Genomic DNA, 25,068 nt, shown 5'->3' with positions numbered 1-25,068 from the left:
TACTACTCTCATGCCCTCTAATTAAAGTCAATAACAATTATAACAATCCAATACAGGCAGGACTGCTAATGGCCCAGACCCTTCAAGAATAAAAGTTCAGTTGATTCCATTAGGCAAGGAACCAGGATCAGATGAAGTAGTTGCTGAGGGTAAAGTGGATGTGGAATGAGTAATAGAAGCAGGTAGTTATAAATACTAACTACAACTACCTGACCAGTTGCAGAAATAAGGACCATAATAGTTATAAATACTTCTTTCTTATTTTCATATGAATAGATTTGGTCTACATTAAATTTCTTCTTCTTACATTTTTCATCCCTCTACTATCTAAACAAGATGTGTTAATAGTAGTTTACCTCATATCTCAGGATTTATATTACAGGATATCAAAGGGGAGGTACGACTTTGCTTAAAGAGGATCGTCTTTGGGGGAGAAAGTTAGCATGTTTTCAGTTGTATGAGGGATAGTTGCAGTATGCAAGTTGGAAGCATAATTTTGCTATTGCTTTGATCTGCAGCTTAAGCTAAGTATGGTTAAAACAAGTGTGTATAAATACCAAATTTGACAAGAGATGGACCCTGGTAGATTTGAATTGTCAACTTAATTAAGCAGAAATTGACTTTTTCCAAATTTTCTTCCATGCATAACACCAAGTTAGTGTGGTCCATAAGAGACAGTGGAAGTGAATTAATAGCCAACTTCTGTATATGCATAAAAGGTGAGAGCAGAGCACAAGATGTGACTGCAGTTCACATATATTGTTGTTTCTCTGCGCTATCACCCTGTTGGCATAGGGCACAGCCAGGACTACAGTAAACTCAGCTCCTGGAGGATGTCCTCCTTCATGTACTCAAACTTCTGATCCAAGTACATTAACACTGCAGAGTAGGGCAACAACTTCTCCTACAAGACATTCCCACTTTTGAAGTTGAAGGCTAAGAGGCAGTGAAAGAACAATGTGAATCCCATCTATACTCATGGGTATACTCTAGTCCATACTTTGACTTCCAGTCTATACTGCACTCAACCACGCAGGTCCCATTTTGATTTTGCATCTCCCACTTCACATCCACTATCCCTTTTTGACTACCTGCCCTGATGACCTCAGGCCATGGTAGCAAACATAGATGAAATAGTCTCCTGTACACTGTTTCACCAGCTGCCAGTACTGTATCAAGTCAGATTTCTATAGTAAATCCCTTATTTTATATATATAAGTAAAATAGATATATTATTTATATGTATATCTATATTTATATTTCTGTGAATCCTGACTAATATAACTAACTGATATAAATAGACGAGAAAATAAATTAAAATAAAAGAAATATAAAAAATGAATGGAAAGTAAGAGGTAAAATAATCACTATCTGCAGAGGATATGATTGCCAACTGGGTAATCCCAAGAGAATTCAACTGAAAGACTATTATAAATAATAAAAGAACTCAGAAAGTTAGCTTAGATATCAAGTTAAAGTGCAGAAATCAATTTTATATATATATAGTTAGAATATGTAATGGAATAAAAGACCCATTTAATATAGCAAAAATAAAATACCTAGGTTTAAACACTTCAAGAAATGCAAAATCTATGTTAAGAAAATGTTGAAACATTCCTGAAGAAACAAGAAAAAAACACTAAAATGAATAGGGCAGAATATGCCCCATTCATGCCCCCAAATAGGCCACTTTGGCATCAGAATTATTTTCAGCTAAAGGCACCTGAAAATCAGCAGATGCAAGTAGGGCCTTCTGACCTCCCCTTTTCTTCCTGAAAGCAAATTAAACTCCCATGTAAAAGATGCCTTTTCTATACCAGGAGGAAAGAACATTATCATCACCAGAGATGGAGCACTGAGGCCAAGAAAAATCTGTACCACAGGCCTTGTTAAAAATAATGCTCATCTCCCTTTAGCCTCCCTATATATTGTTGTTACTTTTCCACAATTACTATTCTTTCATCAATCTAACACATAAGTACTTAGGCCTAACCACTTTTGGGGTCTCCATTTTCCTGGGAAGGCTCCCATGTACATGTAAAAGTAAGATTGGTATACTTTTCTCCTATTAATCTGTCTATGTCAACTTAGTTCTCAAGCCCAGCCAGAGACCTTAAGATAGCAAAGGGAAAGTTCTTCCTTCTCTACAGTAACATACTCTTGTCTAGGGAGATTCAACATTAAAACAAAAACAAAAACAAAAACAAAAACAAACAAACAAAAAACATATTCTCCTAAAATTAAGTTAAAAGCTAATCCAACACTGATTTTTAAATATGCCTAACTTTAAAGCTCACACAGAGGGACCTCTCCAGTGATCCAGTGGTAAAGAATCCATCCTGCAATGCAGGGGACGCAGGTTTGATCCCTGGTGGGGGAACTAAGATCCCACATGCCGCAGGGCAGCTAAACCTGTGTGCCTCAAATAAAGAGCCCTCATGACGCAAACTACAGAGTCCACATGCCCTGGAGCCCATGTGCCACAACTAGAGAAGAGAAAACCCACATGCCACAACTACAGAGAAGCCCATGTGGCACAGCAAAGAGCCTGCACACCACAATGAAATCATGCATGCGGCAATGAAGACCTGACACAGCCAAAAAAAATTAAAATAAATAAATTAAATAAATATTTTTAAAAGTTCACATAATAAAATAAACAAATAAGTATTGTTAGGAAAACCCTAGAAAAGAAAAGTAATAAGATAGGACTACCTATATTATTATTAAAGTATATTATAAAGCATCAATAACTAGATGACAGTGAAATGTGTATATAAATATATAGGCAAAACAAAGGCACTGAATAGAAAGTCCAGAAATAGACCCAGATATATATAAGAATTTTATATATTAACAAAGAGCACTCTCATATCAGTAAATTGAGAATGGACTTTTAATAAATGTGTAGGGACAACAGGAAAGCCATGTGTAAAAATACAGAGGGATGTGTACCTCATACTGTATACTATATATTGACTCCAAATGGATCAAAGCTTTAAACATTAAAAAATATGAAATCATAAAGTAGTAGAAGAAATTTAGGCAAATAGTTCAAAATCTTGTATTTGGGAAGGGCTTTTAAATGAAGACCTAAAATTCAGAAGCCATTTTAAGAGGAAGACTGATAAATTGGACAACATAAAAAAATTTCTCCTCAAGAAGAAAAACATACCAAAGCCAAGTCAAAAGAAAAATAATATACTTGGGGGAAAAGTTGCAACTCATATCAGAAACAAGGTCTAAACCCTAATATGCATAGATTCATGTGAATATGTGTATTTACATATCTTAGAAATGAAGAATAAAACATTCAACAAGTTAATAGAAAATATAGGCAAAGGACATGCCAAATAATTCACAAATATTAAATAATATTTATTATCAAATAAATATAAACATCTGCTGAACATATTAAATTATGCTCAATTTTACTCAGAATAAAAGAAATATACATTTAAACTCTAGTAAGATTTCATTGTTACCTCTTAAATTGCAAAATTTTCAAAATTTTTACAAGTTTTGAAAGTTTGACAGCACATTGAGTTGGAAAGTTTATGGAGAGACAGACATTTGTATATTCTGCAAAACCAGAGAGCAATTTGGAAACATCTTTCAAATTTTCAAATATATGTATTCTTTCACCCAGGAATCCCATCTTGGGAATTTACCCTGCAGATATAACTTATATGTACAAGGTAATGCATTAGAGCATAGTTCAGAACAGCAAAAGATTGGAAATATTCATGGATCTATCAAAGAGATTATTAATCCATGATATATCACACAATAAAATTCTATGCAGTTGTAAAAGGGAATTAATGGGAGACCTCCCTATGCACAAACCTAGATATCTCCTGTTCATGTGGATAAGTAAAAATAAAGCAAGATTCAGAACTACCTTTGGTATTGGAAAGGTGCAAAATAAAAATATATACTAAAGATATATACTATAGAAAGATATAGATATATAGATAGAAAGATACATAAGAAGCCAATAAAGGTGGACCGCTGTTTAAGGATGGAAAGGAATGGGGTGAGGGCAATGGAAGAGAAGTGAGAACTCTCAATGTTTCCCTTTTTATATCATGTTTATTTTTGAAATATATGAAAACTTTAGCTATTTTTTAAAATTAATTTAAAAGAAAAGTATTTTCTCTAGCTTGCCTCACGCTCACCCGTCTGAACAGCTGAATTCTATATGTGATCCAAACTGGTAATCTGGCTTAGGTATCACTTGCCCATTAAGCAATTCTCCTGGGTTTTCACATCGTTTCCCTGAGACAAAAATTAAAATGATGATTAGTGATTCCATGTACTCGTGGATATAGCATTAGAAAAGAGAGCTGTGGTAATGAAGTCTATAGCCTAGGATTTAACACAGTAACCAGGGAGCTAAGCTCCATTCAACATCTCCAGCATGTACTTTGAACTTAAGCCACTCAAAACACATGTCCTTGGTCACAAAAGAAACAAAAAAGTATAGATTGTGTGTATACACACCTACTACTGGAAAACATCACAGAATTTATTCTCAACTAAGAGTGAACCACAGCATCTTCTTCCAAACACAGCACATATTTGGGGTGAGGTTTCTTTGAAAACTGCATTGCCATTTTCTAGCAACATAACTTTCAATAATTTTATAGAGTGAAGCTAGTTTTCAGCATATTAAAATTGAATTTGTAGTTCATTTCTGAAAAAAGACACTTACTGAATACATTGTAAAGGATGGATATTTTCCAATGCAAGTAGGTGGCTCCTAATTTTTTTTGTTTTATTCATTTGTTTGTTTATGCTTTTCAAAAAGTGGCACACGTGCACACTGAAATCCGTAACTTACAAACTGGATTGTTTCTTAGTGACCAAAGATACTCATTTGTATTTATAAAGCTTACTTCCTGAGATAACTTTGCAAAGAAGGAAAAAGCACAAATAAGAAAAATAAATGTTCATACTTACTGACACAGAACTCCTTGTATTTCCAATTGCCTTTTGAGTCACAGGTAAGATCGGAAACTTTTGAAATTGTCCTTCTGTAGCCAGGGCGGCAGTCATAATTCAGAATAGTTCCAGTTTCAAAATCTGTCTTATTCGACTCACTTGTTGGAGAAGCAAAGGGTAAATAGGGTGGAGGACCACATGTGCCTGGACACCAAAATGACAAACCACCAAAAGTTATAGGTTGGGACACAGCATCTTACAGTTTCAGTACCATTACTTTAGGGAAGGAACCATTCTCTTCTCCTCTAATGAAGAAAAATAGTAACTCCTATTATCCCCATTGTTCAGTGAATCCAGTGAGTAATTAGTAATACTTGTTTGTTGATTAATGGCAATGATAATGATAAAAGGCATAAATCTTTTGTCCCTTCTCTCCTGTAAATGAGATGATTTATCTTAAAAGAAGGCAGACATGATTTCCTCAGCCTATCAGATTCCCCATATCTGCTGACTCAGATGTACCCATGCAAATCCAGAAGTCCTACAATTTTCTTCAACAGAAACATTATTTCATTAATAATAAAATTATGTAACATCAGTTGACTCAGGGAACAGAAACTGGGTGACTGGGAGAAGGATGAGAATAACATTTCTAATTTCTACTTTTTTGCATCCCTTGGATTTTGAATAATCTGAAGGAAGAAACATGGAGCCCTTGAAGCATACAAATCTTCATCCTGCTTTGCCTGCAAGAATGAAATACAAGGCTGATTTACCTTTCAGGGCAGTAGAAGTATGTATTTCCTGTGTCCATTCTGGATAAACCCACAGACAGTGAAGATTGTTTAGTCAGGCCAGTAGACAATACAGATTTGTTTCAAGTCATGGCTGGGGACAGATTGTATTGGAAATTCCTGGAGAAGAAATTCTACAGGGGGAATGTCTACAAAACTGACTCTTTTATGGGTAAAGCAAATTCTCCCTACATTCTAAACAACTCCAAATCCCCATAAGTTCAAAATTCCAAATAAACTCCAAACTTCTTGTCAAATAAACCCTTTGTTGCTGAAGCTAGATTTCTGCTAAAAGCTCTTTGCTAGTCTTGAAAATGAATGAGTGGATGATCTTGAATATTTGCTGACAATGTGAACTTGTCTTCCTATTACTCACCAAGAACAGTAGCCAACAGAGCAGCAAGCAAGGTCGCTTGGAATAGAATTGGATCAGAGACTCTCCACAGCCTAGAGAAGGACCAGGATGCCATTATCCACTTTCTATGAAGGATCATAATTGGAGCTCTGTGATGCTTCACCAACACTTTTCTGCTGAAAGAACTCAATTTAATAAACAAGCATTGAATTCCTACTTGTCATAAAAAACTAGGTCAATGCTATGGGATCCATGTCTTAAAGAAATTATATCCTAGAGTGGAAGAAAAGACAGGCACACAAAGCTTGCAACACAAAACAGTGGGTGTTAGCCTCTGCAGAAGTACTCTGCTTGTTAGAGAGATTAATTCCAAGTGGAGAGATGGGAGGTGGCTGAGTCTGAGTTAGGTATGCTGTAAAAGTTAGAAAATGGATGCAGGGCAAATTGGAGGAGCAGTAGATAACACTACAATTTGGCTGGAAAGTAAGGTGGCAGGAAGTAGGAAGGCAGCTCATAGATGTGTCCAAATGGGATTAAGGGCCAAGGTTAGGAATTTATGCACACTACACTAATCCCAAATGGGATTAAGGGCCAAGGTTAGGAATTTATGCACATAAAGAGGCATTTTTTTGTTTTGTTTTGGATTTTGTTTTTGGTTTGTTTGTTTTTAATACATCCTTAGAGTGACACATTATTGTGCTTTAAGATCACTAGAGTGGATGCATACATGAAAGATTGAAGTGAACAGAAAGGAGAAACAGGGAGGTTGATTAAGAAGACCATTTCAGGGAGACGGTCCAAGATGGCAGAGTAGGAGGACGTGTGCTCACTCGCTCCTGCAAGAGCACCAGAATTACAACTAACTGCTGAACAATCATCAACAGAAAGATACTGGAACTCACCAAAAAAAGACACCTCACATCCAGAGACAAAGGAGAAGCCAGAGTGAGACGGTAGGAGGGACACAATCATGTTAAAATCAAATCCCGTAAGTGCTGGGTGGGTGACTCACAAACTGGAGAACACTTATACCACAGAAGTTCACCCACTTAAGTGTGTGTTCTGAGCCCTACGTCAGGCTTCCCAACCTGGTGGTCTGGCAATGGGAGGAGGAATCACCAGAGAATCAGACTTTGAAAGCCAGCGGGATTTGATTGCAGGACCCCCACAGGACTGGGGGAAACAGAGACTCCACTCTTGGAGGGCACACAAAAAATAGTGTGCTCACCAGGAACCAGGGAGAAGGAGAAGTGACCCCATAGGAGACTGAACCAGACCTACCTGCTGGTGTTGGAGGTTGCCTGCAGAGGTGGGGGGCAGCTGTGGCTCACTGAGGGGACAGGGACACTGGAGACAGGGGTTCTGGGAAGTGCTCATTGGCATGAGCCCTCCCAGAGTCCGCCATTAGCCCCACCAAAGAGCCTGCAAGCTCCAGTGCTGGGTAGCCTCAGGCCAAACAACCAACAAGGTGGGAACACAACCCCACGCATTGGCAGACAAGTAGATTAAAGTTTTACTGAGCTCTGTCCACCCAGCCCAACCCACCATCAGTCCCTCCCATCAGGAAGGACACATGAGCCTCCTAGATAGTTTCCTCCACAAGAGGGCAGACAGCAGTATCGAGCAGTATCAGCAGTATTTCATTCTGTGGAACTAAAAACCACAGCCACAGAAAGACAGAGAAAATGAAAAGGCAGAGGACTTTGTACCAGATGAAGGGACAAGACAAAACACCAGAAAAACAACTAAATGAAATGGTACCCTTCCAGAAAAAGAATTCAGAATAATGATAATGAAGATGATCCAGGACTTTGAAAAAAGACTGGATGCAAAGATCAAAAAGTTGCAAGAAAAGTTTAACAAAGACCTAGAAGAATTAAAGAACAAACAGATATGCAACACAATAATTGAAATGAAAAATACACTGGAAGGAACCAATAGCAGATTAACTGAGGCAGAAGGACGAATAAGTGACCTGGAAGAGAGAAAGGTGAAAATCACTGATGTGGAAAAGAATAAAGAAAAAAGAATGAAAAGAACTGAAGACAATCTAAGAGACCTCTGGGACACTGTTAAATGCACCAACATTCGCATTATACGGGTCCCAGAAGGAGAAGAGAGAGAGAAAGGACCCGAGAAAATATTGGAAGAGATTACAGTTGAAAACTTCCCTAACATGGGAAAGGAAATAGTTACCCAAGTCCAGGAAGCACATGGAGTCCCAGGCAGAATAAACCCAAGGAGAAACATGCCTAGACATATAGGAGTCAAACTAACGAAAATTAAAGACAGAGAAAAGTTATTAAAAGCAACAAGGGAAAAATGACAAATAACATACAAGGGAACTCCCATAAGGGTAACAGCTGATTTCTCAGCAGAAACTGAAAGCCAGAAGGGAGTTGCATGATATATTTAAAGTGATGAAAAGGAAGAACCTACAACCAAGAATACTCTACCCAGCAAGGATCTCATTCAGATTCGACAGAGAAATCAGAAGCTTTACAGACAAGCAACAGCTAAGAGAATTCAGCACCACCAAACCAGCCCTACAACAAATGCTAAAGGAACTTCTCTAAGCAGGAAACATAAGAGAAGAAAAGGACCTACAGAAACAAAAACAAAAACAAAACAATTAAGAAAATGGTAATAGGAACATACATATCAATAATCACCTTGAATGTAAATGGACTAAATGCACTAACCAAAAGACACAGACTGGCTGAATGGATACAAAAACAAGATCCATATATATGCTGTCTGCAAGAGACCCACTTCAGACCTAGGGACACATACAGACTGAAAGTGAGGGGATGGAAAAGATATTCCATGCAAATTGAAGTCAAAAGGAAGCTGGAGTAGCGATACTCATATCAGATAAATTAGACTTTGAAATAAAAAATGTTACAAGAGACAAGAAAGGACACTACATAGGATCAAGGTATCAATCCAAGATGAAGAAATAACAATTACAAATATATATGCACCCAGTATAGGAGCACCTCAATACATAAGGCAAATGCTAACAACTATGAAAGAGGAAATTGACAGGAACACAATCATAGTGGGGGACTTTAACACCCCACTTACACCAATGGACAGATCATCCAGACAGAAAATTAATAAGGAAACACAAGCTTTAAAGGACACAATAAATCAGCTGGATTTAATAGATATCTATAGGACATTACATCCAAAAACAGCAGATTACACGATCTTTTCAAGTGCACATGGAATATTCTCCAGGATAGATCATATTTTGGGTCACAAATCAAGCCTTGGTAAATTTAAGAAAATTGAAATCATATCAAGCATCTTTTCTGACCACAATATTATGAGATTAGAAATCAATTACAGGAAAAAAAAACTGTAAAAAACACAAACACATGGAGGCTAAACAATATGCTACTAAATAACCAACAGATCACTGAAGAAATCAAAGAGGAAGTCAAAAAATACCTAGAGACAAATGACATTGAAAACACAAGGATCCAAAATGTATAGGATGCAGCAAAAGCAGTTCTAAGAGGAAAGTTTATAGCAATACAATCCTACCTCAAGAAACAAGAAAAATCCCAAATAAACAACCTAACCTTACACCTAAAGAAACTAGAGAAAGAAGAGCAAACAAAACCCAAAGTGAGTAGACGGAGAGAAATCATAAAGATCAGAGCAGAAATAAATGAAATAAAAATGAAGAAAACAATAGCAAAGATCAATAAAACTACAAGCTGGTTCTTTGAGAAGATAAATAAATTGATAAACCTCTAGTAAGACTCATCAAGAAAAAGAGGGAGAGGACTCAAATCAATAGAATTAGAAATGAAACAGGAGAAATTACAATGGACACTGCAGAAATAAAAAGCAGCATAAGCTACTACTACAAGCAACTATATGCCAATAAAATGGACAACCTGGATGAAATGGACAGAGTCTTAGAAAGGTATAAGCTTCCAAGACTGAATCAGGAAGAAACAGAAAAAAAATAACAGGCCAATCACAAGTAATGAAATTGAAACTGTGATTAAAAATCTTCCAACAAACAAAAGTCCAGGATGAGATGGCTTCACAGGTGAATTTTATAAAACATTTAGAGAAGAGCTAAAACCAATCCTTCTCAAACTCTTGCAAACAATTGCAGAGGAAGGAACACTACCAAACTCAGGGTGATCCTCAACAAAATACAAGCAAACAGAATCCAACAACACATTAAAAGGATCATACACCATGATCAAGTGGGATTTATCCCTGGTATGCAAGGATTCTTCAATATACACAAATCAATCAATGTAATACATCATATTAACAAACTGAAGGATAAAAACCACATGATCATCTCAATACATGCAGGAAAAGCTTTTGACAAAATTCAACACCAATTTATGATAAAAACTCTCCAGAAGGTGGGCATAGAGGGAACCTACCTCAACATAATAAAGGCCATATACGACAAACCCACAGCAAACATCATTCTCAATGGTGAAAAACTGAAAAGCATTCCCTCTAAGATCAGGAACAAGACAAGGATGTCCACTCTCACCACTACTATTCAACATAGTTTTGGAAGTTCTTGCCACAGCAATCAGAGAAGGAAAGGAAATAAAAGGAATCCAAATTGGAAAAGAAGTCAAACTGTCACTCTTTGCAGATGACATGATATTCTACACAGAAAATCCTAAAGATGCCACCAGAAAACTACTTGAGCTAATCAACGAATTTGGTAAAGCTGCAGGATACAAAATTAACACACAGAAATCTCTTGCATTCCTATACACTAACAGTGAAAGATCAGAAAGAGAAATTAAGGAAACAATCCCATTCACCACTGCAACGAAAAGAATAAAATACCTAGGAATAAACCTAACTAAGGAGGTAAAAGACGTGTACTCAGAAAACTATAAGACACTAATGAAAGAAATCAAAGATGACACAAACAGATGGAGGGATAAACCACATTCTTGGATTGGAAGAATCAACACTGTGAAAATGACTATACTACCCAAAGCAATCTACAGATTCAATGTAATCCTGATCAAATTACGAATGGCATTTTTCACAGAACTAGAACAAGAAATTTCACGATTTGTATGGAAACGCAAAAGACCCCAAATAGCCAAAGCAATCTTGAGAAGGAAAGACAGAGTTGGTGGAATCAGGCTTCCTGACTTCAGGCTATACACAGGCTACAGTGATCAAGAGAGTATGGTACTGGCACAAAAACAGAAATATAGATCAATGGAATAGGATAGAGAGCCCATAGATAAACTATGGTCAACTAATCTATGACAAAGGAGGCAAGGATATACAATGGAGAAAAGGCAGCCTCTTCAATAAGTGGTGCTGGGAAAATTGGACAGCTACATGTAAAAGAATGAAATTGGAACACTCCTTAATACCATACACAAAAATAAACTCAAAGTGGATTAAAGACCTAAATGTAAGGCCAGACACTATAAAACTCCTAGAGGAAAACATAGGAGGAACACTCTTCGACATAAATCACAGCAAGATCTTTTTGATCCACCCCCTGGAGTAATGGAAATAAAAACAAAAATAAATAAGTGGGACCTAATGAAACTGCAAAGCTTCTGCACAGCAAAGGAACCTATAAGCAAGATGAAAAGACAACCCTCAGAATGGGAGAAAATATTTGCAAATGAATCAACAGACTAAGGATTAATCTCCAAAGTATATAAACAGTTCATCCAGCTCAATATCAAAAAACAAACAACCCAATCCAAAAATGGGCAGAAGACCTAAATAGGCATTTCTCCAAAGAAGACATACGGATGGCCAAGAGGCACATGAAAAGCTGCTCAACATCACTAATTATTAGAGAAATGCAAATCAAAACCACAATGAGGTATCATCTCACACCAGTCAGAATGGGTATCATCAGAAAATCTACAAACAGTAAATGCTGGAGAGGGTGTGGAGAAAAGGGAACACTCTTGCACTGTTGGCAGGAATGTAAACTGATACAGCCACTATGGAGAACAGTATGGAGGTTCCTTGCAAAACTAAAAATAGAACTACCATATGACCCAGCAATCCCACTACTGGGCATACACCCAGAGAACACCATACTTCAAAAAGACACATGCACTCCAATGTTCATCACAGCACTATTTACAATAGCCAGGAAATGGAAGCAACTTAAATGTCCATCAACAGATGAATGGATAAAAAAGTTGTGGTACATATATACAATGGAATATTACTCATCTGTAAAAAGCAATGAAACTGGGACATTTTTAGAGACATGGATGTACCCAGAGACTGTCATACAGAGTGAAGTGAGTCAGGAAGAGAAAAGCAAATATCGTATATTAACACATATATGCGGGATATAGAAAAATGGTAAAATCAAGTGGTTTGCAAGGCAGAAATAGAGACACAGATGCAGAGAACAAACATATGGACACCAAGCACGGAAAGCGGGGAAGGTTGCAGGGGAAAGAATTGGGAGATTGGGTTTGCCATATATAAATTTCTAGTAAGAAAAAGAATACCAAATTGTATACTCTAAATATACGCAGTTTATTGTATGTTAACTGAATCTCAATAAAAGTTCTTTAAAAAAATTTAAAAATTAAAAATACAAAAGACTATTGCAATTGGGCAGAAGAACCATGGAGATGATCTGAGTAAGGAAACGGCAAAGGAGTTAGAGAAAAGGAAACAAATGTAAAACAAAACAAAACAAAAAAGCAGGAGAATGATAAGATAGAGAAAAAGAGTTGGATCATTATGTACAACATTGGGAGTTCCTCATGACAACTGTCAACTGAGGCAATAAACCAAGCAATTTGCAGTTTTGGGAAAAAAAGTTTTTATCTACAGATATAGATATATGTGATATATATATAGAGAGAGATACATAAATAAAACATATGTGACAAATGTACTTTCATTACTTAACCAGACTATTTAAAGACTTATTTAAAGCAAAATCATGAAGGACATTTTTCTCTTCACCACACTCCTGTTCCCCTTGGAAAATAACAGTATATCTTAAATATGCATTAGAAATAGTCTTTGTCCTCAAAGGAATATATGAAGTTAAGTCCCAGTGAGAGACTGAATTTCATCTTTTATTCTGATATTTCTGTTAGATCCACACGATTCTTCGCTCCCATGTATCCATAATTCATACTAATTGTATATCCATTTAGATAAAGGGAATCCCCTCAGTATTTCCCTCAGAGATGTTTTTGTCTCTCAAAGATGTTTTGAGAGGAAGAAAGTTCATAGTGGCCCTGCACACTATGTGAAGGGCCCCAACTTCTTCACTGAGCAAGGACTCATCTAAACTTATCTTTCCAAAACTCAGTTCTAACGTTCAGTTCTCCACCTGCTGTCAGCTGTGGGCAACTCCACTCCATGCACATCCTATCCCATGAGCTCTGGTCATAGCCACTAGGACAATTCTGCCAAAAAATAAGTTTAACCTGTTGAACAATTTATCAGATATCTTGGTTACTAAAAATAAATTTGTACGGAATGAACTGAGAAGAGCCAGGACCAGTGTTCTGAGCCCCTTTCTTTCTTTTATTTTTTTAAAATTTTTTAAATTAATTTATTTATTCATTGGCTTTGTTGGGTTTTCGTTGCTGCACATGGGCTTTCTCTAGCTGCGGCAAGCAGGGGCTACTCTTCATTGTGGTACGCGGGCTCCTCATTGCGGTGGCTTCTCTTGTTGCAGAGCATGGGCTCGAGGCACGTGGGCTTCAACAGTTGAGGCACACGGACTCAATAGTTGTGGCTCAAGGGCTTAGTTGCTCCAAGGCATGTGGGATCTCCCTGGAGCAGGGATCGAACCCATGTCCCCCGCATTGGCAGGCAGATTCTTAACCAGTGCGCCACCTAGGAAGTCTCTGCCCCTTTCTCTCTTGTTTCTCCCTCTTTTTTTTCTTAATACTTCCCACTTGATCTCTAGTCTCTACTCAGCAACCTGATGAGACTGGAGATAGTTGCAGGGAAGGCGAGTTCTGCATAATGAAAACCAGTTCACTAAATCATCTGTGAAATTTACAAAATATGACAAATTTCTCCCACCCAATAAAAGCTGTTATAAACTATAAAAACCATAGAAATCAGTTTCTTTCATTTTTGATGTCAGTAGATGTGTCATGTTTATTGAATTTCAGTGAAATTAAAGAGATTTAAAAATACCTATATGTTGGCAAAATAGAATTTGCCTGTAATCAAGAGGATAACAGTATAAAGTGAAATTTTCCCATTTCCCAATTGCTACAGTTGTTATGATAGTCACAAGAAAAATATATACATGGAATATAATCAGAAAAATATTTGTGAGTATATTTATAAAAACACAGCCACAGGTTAAATCCTTAGCTTCAGGATATTGAACAAAAATACTGAAAATGCTGCTTCAAAGAACATATTCATTAGCTATGTTCAAAAAGAATATTTATAATCATTGAATATATTAAAAATGTATATTTCCTAGAACAACATTAAGTAAATTGATAATGCTATAAATTCTGCAGATTGATTTCAGTGAAATGATTCTTCAGGAATGGTCATTCATCAAATTGGTTTCCAATGGCTCACTTTTTAGTTAATCCAGCTGGTCTTGACAACCCGGATCCCTGACATTTCCAAACACTTTCTGACCTCCCACCCCTGCCAGTAGCATCTTCCTTCTTACCCTTTCCTCTTTAATTCCTACTTATTCTCCAATGTCCCCTCCTAGCCTCCAGACCAGTCTCCAACCTCCAATTACAATTGAGTGTTTGTAACTCTAACTCTGACTCGGCTTAACAGACATCTGAAGTCTGTCTTCCCCATGGATTTAAGTTCCTTGAAGTCAGAAGGTGGGTTCTTAGTCATCTCTGCCCTACATGGTGCATAGCACTATGCCTCACTCAGTGAGAGTGCTCAATAAATGTTTGTTGAATTTACATTCAAAAGCACCTAGTGCTAAAATGTTTTAAAGAAAAACAATACTGTTCCATATCTACTCTTACAGTGTTTGCTGTGTCAAGGTCAGATTTTAGCTAATTTTAAAGCAAGGCACATCCTCTATCTTAATGAGAACAGACCCTAGCAATTTTACTCTAGGCTGTTCCCCATCCTTAACCCGAAGTTATCATATCCTCAACCATAAAACATAGGATAGTAAAGAGGGAAGGAATAAACAAACACCACAGGTTATGTCAGGAGCTAAACGGCAGCCACACATACAGACTCTACATTGCAGTGAGGGATTTACATCAGGCAGTCTTGTACCAAGGGCACAGACACAGTGCTGGGGACACAGCAGGACAGTATGTGGCCAGACCCTGGGACATGAACTCTGGAATTAGACCCAAGTCATGTGGGTTCAAGCCTGGTTCCACCACATGGGAACTGTGTGCCCGTGGGCAAGATACTCAGCCATCTAAGCTTCAATTTCCTTTTTCATAAAATAACAATAACTATACATGTCTCCCAGAATTGCTGAGGGGGCTTGGTTTGGTGCATGGACAACACATAGAAAATATTCATGAGAAATGTTAGGGAAGAGGGTGGCAGAACTGATGTTGGAATGTGATTCTGACAGAACCAGAACTCCTAGAGTCAACACATCATCACAATAATGATATAAAATTATAATGGCTGCAATTCCACGGGACTTTAGCTAAGCCCTGGTGAAGAGGAAAACACGCTGAACTTGGGCCAGAAGTCTCGGTCAGGTCTTCATTGAGGCCCGTGACAACAGTGAGACCCATTGCCACCCCGAGAGTAGCAGCGCTGGCACCCACAGGGGTCCATCCTGAGCTTCTTCTTCCCTCACCTTTGCTGTCTTCCTGGGAGGAACTCATCCACCCCATGACATTGACCATCATCCATGAATCACTCACAGACCTCTGGGCCCAACTGTCTCCTATAAGTGCAAAAACTTATGTGCTCCATAAACTCAATTGTTAATAAAAATCTTACTCTGCCCTATTGCTTCCCACATGTCAATTTTGAGCCATTCAGGCCTGTCTCCTTTACTCTTGTTGCCATCTAGAAAATTCCTGTCCTGAGCCTTATGACTGTGGATCTTTCTAAAAGTAGTTGAAAGAAATCTCAGCAAAATAAAGAGTTATTTTCTCTTCCCCTGCAGCTACAGAAAAGCAGATATCTACATCATAAAATTGACCTGCAAATGTTATATCTAACAAAGGAGATGGTTTCTTTGCCACTTGAACATAACCTTTAACCCTGGAAAAGTTTGTAATTCTGACTGGCTATCTTAGCAAATTTTTTTTTGTCTTGGATAATATTTAAATTAACTATTCTGTTTTTGAAAGTTATAAATTCTTGTGAGTTTTCTTTGCAAATCCAAAAATAAATTGTTACACTTTCTTCTTCCCCTGTAATCCTAAATGTAAACTAAAACTTTTGACTGTTGGATTTCTTTTTTCTTTTTAATTTCAGCTTTATTGAGGCATAGGTGACCAAATTGTAAGATACTTAAAGCGCACATCATGGTGATTTGACAAGCATACACATTATGAAAGGATTTCCCCCTGCCCCCCAACTCATTAATTAACACATCCGTCACATCACATATTTATCTTTTTCCCCCAGTTTTATCAAAAAATAATTGGCATACATCATTGCATAAGTTTAAGGTGTACAGCATGATGGTTTGATTTGCACATATTGTGAAATGATTACCATAATAGGTTCAGCTAACATCCATCTTCTCATATAGACAGAATAAAAAGAAAACAAAGAAAAAAAGGGAAAAATTTTTTTCCCTATGATGAGAACTCTTATGATTAATTCTCAACAACTTTCTTACATATCATGCAGCCGTGTTAGCTGTAGTCACCATGTTGACATTGCATCCCTAGCACTTATTTATCTCATAACTGGAAGTTTGTACCTTTTGACAACATTCTTCCAATTCCTGCCCCCACCTCACCCCCACCCTCCACTTCTGGTAACCACGAGGCTAATCTTTTTCTATAAATTTGCTTTGGGTTTTTTTGTTGTTATTGCTGTTGTTGCTTTTTGATTTTTTTTAGATTCCACATAGAAGTGTATCTTTTTCTTTTTCTTTTTTTTTTCTGGAAATAATATTTAAGTTCTACTCTCTTAGCAAATTTCAGTTATACAATGCAGTAATACCACGTTTTGCATTAAATCCTCAAAACTTCTTCATCTTATAGCTGAAAGCTTATACCCCTTTATCAACCTCTCCGTTTCTCTCATTCCCCAGCTCCTTCTTAGATCTCTTATTTAAGTAAAAAAACAAAACAAAATAAAAACAAAACAAAAACTCTTTCTTAAAATTTGTTATACTACATCTCAAGTTTCAGTTCAGTATTTCCAACTGCTTCATTTGTATCTCCCAGGCACCTTGAATCCAACATTTCCCAAACTAAATGCACTATCTTCTTTCCAACACTGCTTGGCCTTTGCTTTCTGTCTCAGCTAAGGTAACAATCACCACTCAATCTCCAAGACTAGAAGCCTGAGTTATCCTATCCTCTTCTCTCTTGCCACCTTTCCATATTCAGAGTCACCAAGTCTTGTCACTTTAGCTATAGCAATACTAGAATGTGTCATTCTCTCTTATACCCACTTCCATAGTCCTGGCTTATGTTCTCCTAGTTCCCTTCACCCCACCCTACATGAAGACAAAAGCTTCCAACAACTGTAAGCCAGCTTCCACATTGATGCTGTTATATTCCTGAAAAGGAATTTTACTTAAAAACACCCATGGTCCCCAATTCTCTCGGTCCCCATAACTCTCCCAACTCTTCCTCTACGGCCGTTCACTTAAAACACTGTGTTTCAACCACATGCAAGTGCTTACCTTTCCCAAAACGTATCCTGGAACTTTCCAAACACCTGCAAGCATTTTCATATGATGTCTCTTGTACACGATGCTCTTACCTCCAGCCTCCCCTTGATGCGCTATCCAGAGCAAATGTCACCTCCTTGGTGAAGAATTGCCCAATCCTCCCCCCAGGAAATATCAGTCTCTGCTATGCTTCCCTAATACTTTGCTGATACCTTAATTGTAACATTGTATTGTAGCTATTCACTTTTGCCTCTTGCAATAGATTATAGGTCCCTTGAAGACAAAGAAGGTGTTGATTCAACCTTCCAGTTTCTAACCTAATATTAACTGGCATAATAACAGTTATCCAATAAATGTAAAATGAATAAAACTCAATTTAGTTTTATCTTCAGAGTGAGAATGACTAAATGCCTACTGAGGACCAAATGATATAATACGTGGGAAATCCTCTGTAAATTCTGAAGAGAAGATTCAGTGATTGGACTTTGCTTACTAGTTGTCAGGATGTGCAGTGGCTCAGTGGGCCAGGTGTAACATTTTCCGTTCATCATCATGATTCACGGTGGTCCCTCGGCAGAGCCTGCACAGGACTCAGCAAACCACAGAGTATGGAGATGGAGGCTAGAACTTATGAGCTGAGGGGACCTGAATTTGAGTTCCAGCAATACCAGTCAATTTCTGTGATCTTGAAGAAGCTACATCGGCTCCTCAGAGCTGTTTCTCATCCTTAAAATGATGACATTAAACATATTATCTTTCTATTCCCTACAAACCCTAGAATTCTGAAAAGCTAAGACTTCCTAGTAAATCCCCTCGTATTTCAATGATATCATCACCTTTTAAATTCCTATAGAAATGAAACCAGCTCAAGAACCATGGAGAGTCTCTTGTGAAAAATACCATCAGCATTTGCCAAGGCAGTACAATTTGAGAGGCTCTGGGAAAATCCTCAGCCTCCAAATTTCTCCTCCCATTAGAGATTACTTTTTAAGTCAATGTATTTATTTTATCTAAACTCCCTTTTAAAAAATTTAGATACCTCTAGAAAGAATAAATTTTTCTCCAGTCTCAGGTGGAGTGTCTCCTGGCTTTCACCTGCACTCTCAATCACATCACTTTCAGACTCCAGAAAGAACTTGCTTCCACAATTTCTTCTTCTTTCCTAGAATTTCTTTTTTTTATGTTTTATTTATTTATTTTTATTGGCTGTGTTGGGTCTTCACTGCTGCACACCAGCTTTCTCTAGTTGGGGCGAGTGGGGGCTACTCTTCTTTGTTGTGTTCAGGTTTCTCATTGTGGTGGTTTCTCTTGTTGTGGAGCACAGGCTCTAGGCACTAAGGCTTCAGTAATTGTGGCACATGGGCTCATTAGCTGTGGCTCGTGGGCTCTAGAGTGCAGGCTCAGTAGTTGTGGTGCATGGGCTTAGTGTTGGCGCATGGGCTTAGCGTTCCGCAGCATATGGGAACTTCCCGGACCAGGGCTCAAACCCATGCCCCTGCATTGGCAGGCGGATTCTTAACCACCGTGCCACGAGGGAAGCCCTTTCCTAGAATTTTTTTATCTCTCTATCAGCTCCTTCCTTCTGTGCCCATACTATTTTCAAATATATCTCTACACTTAATACAAATCTTCTTTGATGTGTCTTCCTCTTCTGGGTGCTCTACTTTGTATTCTACTTTACTACTACATTTAGGGGCAGAACAGGAGTCAACAAAGAGAAGGATAGTTGAAGAATTAAAGCTCAAACCAGCAGAGCACTATGTCCTGCCCAACCAAGGGAGAAAGGAATTTGAAGAAGAAAGGTTAATCAACATTGCCAGATTCAAAAAGTGAGGAGCAGAAAGGAGCTGAGGACAGTAAAGGTTCTAGCTTCAGAAACTAACTGGAGGCTGACCAATAACCTCCTGATGGTTAAATCTAAAGGTCTTTGCTATCAGTGGTGGAGGAGATGTGAAGGGGTTAATACAAGGGTAAGTCAAAAAATATCTGCACTTCAGTTATATTAAAACTTCTGGGGGCTTCCTAGGTGGCGCAGTGGTTAAGAATCTGCCTGCCAAAGCAGGGGACATGGGTACGATCCCTGCTGCAAAAAGATCCCACATGCCGCGGAGCAACTAAGCCTGTGTGCCACAACTGTTGAGCCTGCGCTTTAGAGCCCATGAGCCACAACTACTGAGCCCATGTGCTGTAACTACTGAAGCCCACGCACCTAGAGCCCGTGCTCCACAACAGGAGAAGCCACAGCAATGAGGAGCCTGCGCACCACAACAAAGAGTAGCCCCCACTCACCGCAACTAAAGAAAGCGCACACACAGCAAAAAAAGACCCAACACAGACAATAAAATAAATAAATAAATAAAGTTAAAAAAAGAAAAAAACTTCTGTAAATCCTACAGCCAGAGCGCATGTAATTTTTGACCCTCATAAACTCTCTAAAGGAAATTGCACCAGTTTTCAGAATGTAGACTATGAAAACCAGGTCTCCTTGTGACTCCCTTTGAGACATCTGGCTTACCACCTGCCTCAACTCCCCTATGTGGATTGATGGTAAAGGATTAACAAACAAACACACTTGACTTTTAGATGCAATAATAAGGGTAACTTCTTACTTCTTTTCTGCTTCAGGTTATTTTATTAGCACGTATTATTATTATTCCCGCATGTATAATAGAAAGTTGAGGCTCAGTAGGGGTTAAAAGGACTTTTCAAGTCACATTGTCCCCTAATGCAGTACCCCTGAAAAAATTTCTGCTGAAAACACCCCCAAGTTTTGTCTCTGTATTATCCTTCTAATCCCGTACTCTTTAAAGGGCCAAACTACCAGCCTTTCCCCCAAGGTACCCCAAATAATCCACTGACCTGCAGGTAGCTGAGGAAGAAGAAGACTCTGTCGTGCCTTACGTAGTTTCTAAAGGAGGAAAACTGCTTTGATCTGTAATAGCCTTAGCTCCTCCCCAGATAAGAGTTTACCAGAACACCCTGAAGTTGGCTAGTAATTGCTCCACCAGAAAGTCCCTGAATTCCAGCCATGTGGTTGGCTGTTCAGGGACGGCCAAATGGAAATGCATGGGCAGAAACTCTCTACTGGCCCAGTGAATGATTAATAGCATAAATAAAGCAGCAGTGTTTATCCAATCTCCTTCCTCTTCACTAGCCCTCTTTCTTGATAACATGTCGCAATCGTTTGTTTTCCCCTCTGCCAACCATTTCCCTGAAATGGAAAGGCAATATAAATTTGGTCCCAGAATTCTTTTTTTTTTTTTCTTTTTATAAACAAAAGAGGTTTGTACAAGATGCAAACCAGTTAGCCTGGAAACCTTAGATACTGCAGAGTTCAGACTAGGTCCACAAAAATGATCCACTTTCCATGACTAGGTCCAGCAGGCTTTCCTGGGGCTCAAGGACTAATGACCTTCCCCTGTACTGATCTCCATCCCACGCCAAGAAAGTACAGAAGGTGAGGGGTTTAACACATTTACTGAGTTCCAGCTTGGAACTGAGTTGCTTGGAACATAATCAGTGCTCCATAAATGCATGACCTCCAGAAGTTGGTTTATCATTGAGTGCTGCTTAGAAGGATGCAACGAAGGGCCAGCCATGTTTGTTATCACATGCGGTCCTAAGAAGGACCACAAAGCTTGACATTATCCAATTGAGCTCTTAGTCCTCAGGATGAAGGTTTGTGTGCTCAGGGGACTGCTACTAAGTGCAATTCTTCCTGACCACTTCACTTTGTCTGTAATAAACACCAAAAGTCCTATAATGTTTTCAGAAAAGGAGTTGAATCACAGCAGAAGTTTTGACAAAAGACAGGAGATTTGAGCAGGGCTTTGAATGGAAAGTAGAAATTAATAGATGCAAACAAGAAAGATATTTGAGTAAAGAAAACATAGACCAGGAATTCCCTGGCATAGGTTAGGACTTGGTGCTTTCACTACAGGACCTGGATTTGAGCCCTGGTCGGAGAACTAAGAGCCTGCAAGCCTTGCAGTGGGGAAAAGAGAGAGAGAGAGAGAAAGAGAACATGGACCAAGTTACAAGGGTGAGACAGATTTGCTGATTTGACAAGAATGAACATAAAAGAAGATCCAAAATTAGGCCATTTTGAGAACAAAGTTGGAGGAAATAAAAGCTTTAAAGCTGGGTCTTCAAATATCATTTCTCAATCTGTTGGAGTCCTTTACTCTACTTTCGAAAGTGACTGTTCCGAATTTTTCTCTCCAGGTCACCAAACTGTCTTACTCTCAGCAGATGACCTTGCCACCTACTTTACTAAGAAATCATTCCACATTAGCTCCTATCCACCTCAAATTGTCTTCCTTATTCACCCCTGTTTGAGAAGAGATTTCTTTTCTTTCCTTCCTTGTTTTCAATGTATCTTCCATCCTGAAATGTTCCCTCAATCTTACTAAAACCTCAAATTCAAGTTTTCTTCTGTTGTGAAATGTTGAACTCGAAGGAATCCCCTATGTTTCCTGACTACTTTTACTCTATAATCACTCCCTACCCCTCTGGTTGTGGTCTTCAATCTGGCTTTCTCCCACATTTACTGACACACCTCTGTGAGGTGTGCCCTTGTCTCCAAATCCAAAGTTTCTTTCACTCATCACTTAACAGCTTCTCGGCAGCCTCTAACAGTGAGGATGACTTCCTTTCTGAAACTCTCTTCTCCTTTGGCTCCCATCACCCTAAACTTTCCTGATTTCCAATCTTACTAACTGCTCTTTCTTGGTTGTTATTACTTCCTCTTCCTACTTTTCAACCTTAAATATAGACAAATCCCAAGTTCTTCTTTCTAAAAATGTTTCTCTTTACGTCTTTTTATCTTATCTGTTCTCATGGCTTTAACTATTCCCTGTAAGAGGACTACCCCATAACTACATGACTCTCCTAAACTAAGGCTTACATGTTTCATTGCACCTTTATACTCAACAAAGGAGAACTTCTCATTTCCTGCCCAGAAACTTTATCTTCTGACCCCAAGATTACTACAGGCTTCCCAGAATGAAATTTCAGACTCACCTTTAAACCCTTCCTCTCCCTCATCCTCCAATGTTCAATCAGGTTACAAGTTGTTTTGGTCTTGCAATAGCTCTCAAATCTGCTGTCTCTTTTCTATTTCTAATGCCATCAAACCCATTCAGGTCGTCATTGTATCTCGGGGGGACTATTGCTGTAGACCTCTCATTAGTTTCTCTATCTCAGTTCTTCTCCTACAGCACCTGTACTACATACTGTTCTGAGAGAAATCTATGTTCTGTCCTTATCACTTCCTTGCTTGAAAGTTTTCCATCTCTACTCACTGCCTATGAAATAAAGTTTAAATTCTTTAACTTGCCTTTTAAAATCCTCCATAAATTGACTTTAATGTATCTTTCCAGCCTGCTCTCTCATCACTTCCCAGGCTTTATCCAGATAAGCCAGGCTATGTGGATTGCCCTAAATGTGCTCCACCCTTCCTGCCTCTTTGCAGCACCTTTTAAAAAAATTAATATTAAAAACTCAATTTAAAACATTAAAGAATTTGAAGAGAATTTTACCACTCTAAGACGACTGTTTTCATCTGTGCCTATTATTACCTGGCCCTTTTCTATAAGAATAAGGGTTTTACATAAATGCAACTGCAGGTACTTGTTCTTCTGCACTCTATTTTTACTTAAGATTATGTTTTTAAAAGTTTCTGTCCATAATTATCACTGTAAAAGACTGCATTACATTTGATGTATCATAATTTATTTAAAATTTTCCTCAGATTGGATATTTCCAATGCTCACAAGGTCTTGCTAGTATAGACAGTATAGGCAAAATGAACAGCTTAAAATTTAAAATCATTTTGCTCAAGTTAGATTCATCCTAGGAGTAGATTTACTTGGTTAAAAAGCTCATGACTTTCATTTGCAATAATGTGGATGGACCTAGAGGGTATTATGCTTAGTGAAATAAGTCAGGCAGAGAAAGAAAAATACTCTATGTTATCACTTGTATGAGGAATCTAAAAAATAAAACAAATAAATGAATATAACAAAACAGAAACAGACTCACAGATACAGAGAACAAACTAGTGCTACCAATGGGAAGAGGGAAGCAGGAAGAGGCAAGAGAGGGGTAGTGGATTAAGAAGTATAAATACTATGTATAAAATAGATAAGCAACCATGATATACTGTACAGCACAGAGAAATATAGCCATTATTTTGTTGTAACTTTAAGTGGAATATAATCTATTAAAAATTGAATCACTATGTTGTACACCTGAAACTAATATTGTAAATCAACCCTACCTCAATTAGAAGAAGAAGAAAAAAGAGCGTATGACTCTTTACTACACTCCTCAAACCTTCTTTCCACTTGGACTGTCGTTCTCCCTAATCTTTGTCTCTAAATCGTACTTATTTTCAAGGCCCCAAAGAACTGTGCTGTCTACCTTGGCCATGTTCCTGCCTCCTCCTCTTCGGCTAAGACAGAAGTCAGCTTCCTCCCGTGTGAGTGCCCACAGAACACTTTCTGTGAAAGGAGTGTACTTCATTCTAAACACACTGAATTGATGAGATGTGTATATGTGTCTATTAATAGACTGTAGGCTACTGGAGAGCCCATTTCTTGTTCTCCCTTGTAACTTCCCCTAGAGATTTTCCATTATTGCAAGCTCTTTTTTTGTATTTTGTTTGTATTTTACCCACTGTTTCTATGTGTTTTGAGTAGAGGCCAGAGTGAGAGCTGCGAGAGTCTTGTCATGTCAGCTTAGTATAAAATCTTGACAAGAAAATCTTAGGATTTTTATTTCTTCCGCCCTCTGAAAAAAGAAGAAAATAAATTCATATGTGTTTCAGCATCTCAAACTGACCATGTAGGGCTAAGTTTCATCCAAAGGCAGTGGGCAATATTAGTGCAGAAGATTTGGAAACCTGATTTTGTAAACAGGATTTGAGGAGACCCAGGCGAGAGTTTGGCTTCTAATTCTACTTTTGTCTCCAGAAGTCATTTTAAGGGTATAACTGTTCTGAGCCTATTTTCCCAAAATGAGACATTAATTTTTGCCTCATAAGTTTTGGTTAGTTTGGAGTTAATTTTTGCCTCATAATTTGCATCTCATATTTAAAAATGAGGTGGAAATTCCCTGCAATCCAGTGATTAGGACTCCACACTTTCCCTGCCGAGGGCCCAGGTTCA

General features: G+C 38.1%; 1 protein-coding gene across 1 annotated transcript in view; it reads right to left on the bottom strand.

Annotated features, from left to right (window-relative positions):
* The window catches only part of C4BPA (complement component 4 binding protein alpha), a 50,924-nt gene extending 30,102 nt beyond the window's left edge, over window positions 1–20,822 (bottom strand). The window contains exons 1-4 of the mRNA XM_057729737.1: window positions 20,759–20,822; window positions 6,115–6,266; window positions 4,963–5,148; window positions 4,179–4,278 (exon numbers count right to left, since the gene is read on the bottom strand). Of these exons, the coding sequence (XP_057585720.1) occupies window positions 4,179–4,278; window positions 4,963–5,148; window positions 6,115–6,232 (404 nt within the window). The 5' untranslated portion in view covers window positions 6,233–6,266; window positions 20,759–20,822. The remainder of the gene's footprint in view (window positions 1–4,178; window positions 4,279–4,962; window positions 5,149–6,114; window positions 6,267–20,758) is intronic.
* Between the last annotated feature and the right edge of the window lie 4,246 nt (window positions 20,823–25,068).

The sequence above is a fragment of the Hippopotamus amphibius genome, chromosome 3 (genome assembly GCF_030028045.1).
Source record: "Hippopotamus amphibius kiboko isolate mHipAmp2 chromosome 3, mHipAmp2.hap2, whole genome shotgun sequence".
Taxonomy (NCBI): domain Eukaryota; kingdom Metazoa; phylum Chordata; class Mammalia; order Artiodactyla; family Hippopotamidae; genus Hippopotamus; species Hippopotamus amphibius.
This window is presented reverse-complemented; position numbering and strand designations above follow the sequence as displayed.